The following is a 5,983-nucleotide window of genomic DNA, read 5'->3' as shown; positions in this document are numbered from 1 at the left end:
TACTGTTCAATAAATCTCACGTGCAAGCAAATATTTATTGTAATCATTAGATAGAAACATATTTTTTAACCCAGATCTTTTTACCCTAAAACCACCAAAGATTGCATTGCGTGACCAACATACAGTGGTGTGAAACGTGTTTACCCCCTTCCTGATTTACTATTTTTGTGTTTGTCACACTTCAGTGTTTGAGAACAGCAAACAAATGTAAAAATCAAACAAAAATAATTCTAGTAAACACAAAATTGAGTTTCTAAATGAAGGTCCCAAAAGGTTGATTCTGTTCATCTGGACGAAGCGTCAGAGGGAGAAACATTCCATCACTTATCCAAGTGAGTTCTTCAGTTTCAGCTGACTGGACATTTGCACAATGACTGAAACTAGCCCACTGAATAAACAATGGGCTGCGAGGTCAGGTCCTTGATCATTAATATGCAAATTGTCATAACCATTGATCAATTGCCTTGAGTACCAATCACAGAGTTTGGGAATGTCTACAATCACAGCATTGTAAGATGGCGAAAGATGTACCCTTAGGCCCCCTCCTCGATTCAGAGATGATCTTTGCATTTTCACGTAAATGCCCTCCTCGACTCCCCATTCAAACCAGCGTTCCTTCCTAAATGCCCCGTTTGTGGCTTTGAAACATTAAAATGTGACAAACATACAAGAAAAAAAAAAGAAAATCAGGTAGGGGAGAAATACATTTTCACACTACTGTAGTTTTGAACACTACACAACAATTATTCTACAATCTAAAACTAAAGACATTTTCTGTCTATTGTTATTTTATTTTTGTCCTTATTGTATTTTATTTATGATGTTTTACATAGTCTCAGATTAGCCTCTTGTTTTTGTGACAATTACTTATTTTTTTGACATGAAAACATTGCTTATTTAAGTTGGAGTCTTTTTGTGGTTAAACATGGTGTTTTACTGCATGGGTGAACAGTTGAGGGAGCTAAAAATATTTGGAGAAATGTGCCAAGCCGGTTAAGAAAAACGAATCATCTCTTGACCCTTAAGATTTATCTTGTAAACCTTTCAGATAGGAATGGTCTCTCACTTTAGAGTAAGTAGGCTTTTCACTTCATCATGAGTTCTTCTGTCGTCTATCAGGGAAGCAGCCTTTTTTACCACAGGCCTAATCAGTTAATGATAACTATGTCCATCCTCTGACGCTTATCTTTAGCAAGGGTTTCAGAAACCTATACCAGCTACCATTGGGCGAGAGGCCAGTCTAAGGCAGATGATAACTACATCATCAACAAAATAAACTCCAGTTTACTTGTTGTGTAAAGCATCTCCAAAGATGACACAACTGTTATTTCAAATTATTTTTAAATATTTCCATCAAAAACTATGATAACTGAGATACTCTTTGTTCAATTTCATCACACAATGTTGCTGGAAACTTTTTTTTAACATTTCTTTAAATCAACATAAATTAACAGAATTATCCGAGTAATGATATTTGAGGATGCATGGGAGTTTGCCCAACCAGTCTACATGTGTTTTCTGGACCTGGAGAAGGGATTCAACTGTGTCCCTCAGATTGTCCTGTGGGAGGTGCTTCGGGAGTATGGGGTGTCTGGCCCATTGCTACGCGCCATTCAATCGTTATACTGTCCAACCGTTGCAAGAGCTTGGTCCACATAGCCAGGAATAAGTCAGACTCGTTTCCGGTGGATGAGGGACTCCACGAGGGCTGCCCTTTGTCACCGATTCTGTTCGGAATTTTTATGGACAGAATTTCTAGTTGTACCCAAGTGATGGAAGGCTTTCACTTGGGTGGTCTCAGAACCTCATCTCTGCTTTTCGCAGATGATCTGGTTCTGTTGGCTTCATCAAGTGATGGCCTCCAGCTCACACTGGAACAGTTTGCAGCTGAGTGTGAAGTGGTGGGAATAAGAAGCAGCATCTCCAAATCTGAGGCCATGGTCCTCAGCTGGAAAAGGGTGGAGTGCCCACTCAAGGTCAGGGACGAGTTCTTGGCCCAAGTGGAGGAATTTAAGTATCTCGGGGTCTTGTTTGTTTTTTTTGTTTTGTTTTTTTTTGTTGTTTTTTTTGTTTTTTTTCACCTGTCCCGTTTGGTTCTTTTGCCATCAGAATTATTGTCTAAAGGCGAAGAAAGATGCCCAACGGATTTACTTTACCAAATGGACCATCCCAGCCTTGCCGTAATGGTCCATTTGATTCACCTTTTATGTTTATTTTATTTTCACTTGCTGAATACGGGACAGACTTGACTGGTGGAAAGAAAGGGGAGAAAGAAAGAGGGAAAGAAAAAATACTGAGAAGAGGGACGGGGAAAAAGGGCAAAAAACAAAAACCAACAGAATAAGCAGACAAAAAATACATATATCGATCACCTGGATCACCTGTTGAGAAAGAAAAAAGAAAGCAAGCAGAAGAAAACGAGTAATAAACAACATCACAATGATATATGAGAATATGACAGTAAATACTAAATATTAAACATTATTGTGCAGCACGTGAGATCGACAGCGCACAGTGTGCTTTGAGGTAGGAGCCAAAAAGGGTGTAGTTTGTGTGTGTGATCACCTGTGTGTACACCTGTGAGCATGAGCGCGCTTGTTTGTTTTTTTTAAAAGGTTCCTTCATGTAATGATCTGCTAGAGGGTGTGGGGGGCCACTGCCCCGTCCTCCAGGGCATGAAGCAGGTATGGAGGAGATCAAAACTCCAGACATCCAGAGGCCCCCAGAACACAAGAGACCAAGGAAGACCAACAGAGGGGCAGCCGCGCCACTATCCCAGAAAGAGCTGAGGAGAGTCCCAGATGAGGGGTCACTCAGCAGCCGCGGAGCAGAAGCCAGGGGGGGTTGCAGTGACATGCCCGTGAGCTCCGCCGGCAGCCAGCTGCGCCTGAGTGACCGAGCCCCGGGCCGAGAGGCCGAGGGCACCCCATCTCCGAAGTGGCCCGAGCGAGCCCCAGGCTCCAGGCCCCGATAAGCAGCTGCCAAGGAGTGAGCCGGTGGGTACCTGGGCGCCCACCCCCGGACACAAAGAACCACCAACGCACCGATGTCTGAGGGCGTCCGCCACTGGCAGGGGAAGTGGTGGGGGGAGATAGGTAGGGCTGAACGATATATCGCATTTGCGATAATATCGCGACATGATCAAGTGCAATTTTCTAACCGCAAAGGCTGCGATTATACTCTGTTTACGTGACATGCGCGAGTAAAACATGTGATATGATCAAACGAGATTGTCTAACCACAGAGGCTGCACTCTGGTCACATGACACGGGGAGCAAAGTTTTGAAACAGTCTACCGAGAGTGAACTAGCAAGCAAAGCTGTAGCCTACACAATGGCCTCAGGTTCAACAGAACCAGAGCCTGCGGGGATGCTAGTACCAAAGAGGAACTGCACATCAGCCGTGTGGGAATATTTTGGGTTTAAAAGAGATGATGTCGCACAGAGTCAGGTACTGTGTAAAACCTGCCTTGGTAGAGTTTCTACATCTCGGGGAAACACTACGAATTTGTACCAGCACCTTAAGACTCAGCACAAAACAGAGTATGATAGATGTATGGCTAAAAAATCTAGTAGTGTGCAGAATAAACCTAGTAAGGTTACTCGGCAAGGATCACTGACCGAACTGTTTGAAGGTGTTATGCCATATGAACGCACTTCAAAACGGCACGTGGAAATCACCAAAGCAGTAACCCACTGCATCGCGAAAGACATGATGCCCGTCAATACGGTGACCAAGCCTGGGTTCAATAATTTGGTAACTACACTGGATAAGAGGTACAGAATGCCCTCCTGCACGTATTTCAGTCAGACTGCAATACCCGAGCTACATATGCAATGTAGGCGGAGGGTTGCAGCGGAGTTAAAGGCTGTTGAGTTTTTTGCGGCGACAACAGACATGTGGTCAAGCCGTACAGCAGAGCCCTATCAAAGTCTGACGGTGCATTACATTACCGAAGACCTCCACCTCGAAGCTCGCAGCCTACAAACGGCCTACTTCCCCGAAGACCACACAGGGGAAAACATTGCTGCTGGCCTGAGAGAGGGGCTTGCGTGTTGGGATCTCCCTGAAGACAACCTTGTCTGCATAACGACGGACAACGCGTCAAATATGGTGAAAGCAGCACAGCTGAACGAATGGACCAGGCTCCAGTGTTTCGGACACAGATTACATCTTGCTATTGGTAAGTTACTGCCGTGAGAGAGAGAGAGAGAGAGAGTGTGTGTGCGTGCGTGTGCATGCATGTATGCGCGAGCCTGTGTATCACTCTCTCCCACAAACACACCATACTATTATTTATCTTGTTCTTTACTGCTGTTAATTCTAGATATGTTATGTCAACCCCACACTGATGTACCCACCTCTTCTTATGTATTTTCTTTTTTGTTTTTGTCTTATGGTCTTATGTTCTTGTATGTCATGATGTATGTAACAATAGCTTTGGCAACACTGTTCCCATAGTCATGCTAATAAAGCAACTTTGAATTTGAGAGAGAGAGAGAAATGGTGAAACCTTGCATCATAACTGCAATTGTATGTCTAACACTAATTTTACTTTTTACTTTATTTTTTTTCCCTCCAGAAAATGCAATCAAAGATGGTAGAGTATCAAGAGCAATTGGGCTGTGCAAGAAGTTGGTGGGGCACTTCTCGCACAGTTGGAAGAAAAAGGCAGCACTCACTGAGGCACAGAAGGAGCTTAAGCTTCCTGAGCACTCTCTCATTACTGAGTGCCCTACAAGATGGGGGTCCAAAGAGAAAATGATTGCAGGAGTGCTGGAACAGATGAAAGCCATATCGCAGGTATTGACAGGTGACCGACATGCACGCTCCCTCATCCCAACCTGGCAGGATGCTGAAGTGTTGGAGTCCATTCATAAGGCACTGCATCCTCTCTCCGAATTTACTGATGCTCTTTCTGGAGAAGAGTATGTGAGCATCTCCTACCTCAAGCCAGTTCTCCATCTTCTGGCAACATCAGTCTTGGCTGAAGATGCTGAGGACACTGATCTGACTAGATCAATTAAAACCAAGGTCCTGGCATACCTCAACGACAAGTATAGTGACCTCAACACCCAGGAGCTTTTGGATGTTGCGTCGTTCATGGACCCTAGGTTCAAAACGCAATACATCAGCGCAGACAACCTTCCTGCCATTAAGGCCCGACTGAAGACAGAAATGGTGGAATCGGCTAGACGTACACATAATCAGGTAAATCCTTGAAAATTATATTTCCACAAACACATAATATTTATATATAAGCTAACTGCAAAACTAATGTCTCTCTTCCCATCTGGCAGGAGAAGAGGTCTCGCACTGAAACTGCTCAAAATTCTCCAAGTGCACAGGCCTCTGGGGGAAAGGCAAAGAAGACTCTTGGTAGTCTTTTTAAAACCAGTGCGGCCTCTTCAGCTTTGCCTCTGCCACTTGAAGATGTCGTGGAGGCAGAGTTGAATAGTTACCTGTTGACCCCTGTCATTGACGGAGAGGATGATCCCTTAGCCTGGTGGAAGGTGCACAACATTCACTTTCCATGACTGTGCAAGATGGCCCGCAAATATCTGTGTGTGCCAGCCACAAGTGCCCCCTCAGAGCGTCTGTTCAGCACTGGAGGGAATATAGTGACCTGCACTCGCTCATCCTTAAAGCCAGCAAAAGTAGATATGCTGGTCTTCCTAGCAAAAAACCTGTGAGCTAGGATGATTATGGCTAGCTGAGCCATACTCATTGTGCACTTTAGTTTGTGCTGTGTTGCTGTTACTTACTGCAGATAATCAAGATGTTCAGCCAGTTTTAATTTAAAGGCGTGTTTGTGTGTGTGTTTATACAATTGCTATTATGTTTGCACTTTATGTGTAATGTTACTGACTGCAGAGATCAGTAAGATGTGTGTATTTTTTATTTATTAGTTTTATTTATTTAATATTATTTTTTAATTTAATGACTGTCTAGTAGTTCACAGATGTCGAAAAACTGAGTGTGG

General features: G+C 43.8%; 1 protein-coding gene across 1 annotated transcript; it reads left to right on the top strand.

The window, feature by feature from the left end:
• The first annotated feature begins 3,897 nt into the window (after window positions 1-3,897).
• Window positions 3,898-5,537, top strand: LOC134626738 (E3 SUMO-protein ligase ZBED1-like). Its single transcript, XM_063472675.1, has 3 exons — window positions 3,898-4,183; window positions 4,583-5,211; window positions 5,301-5,537. Exons 1-3 carry the CDS (start codon window positions 3,898-3,900, stop codon window positions 5,535-5,537), a joined length of 1,152 nt encoding a protein of 383 aa, XP_063328745.1.
• The last annotated feature ends 446 nt before the right edge of the window (window positions 5,538-5,983 follow it).

This window comes from Pelmatolapia mariae, linkage group LG4 (assembly GCF_036321145.2).
Source record: "Pelmatolapia mariae isolate MD_Pm_ZW linkage group LG4, Pm_UMD_F_2, whole genome shotgun sequence".
NCBI classification, from domain to species: Eukaryota; Metazoa; Chordata; class Actinopteri; order Cichliformes; family Cichlidae; genus Pelmatolapia; species Pelmatolapia mariae.
The sequence above is the reverse complement of the archived record's forward strand: the minus strand, read 5'-3'. Positions and strand labels throughout refer to the sequence as shown.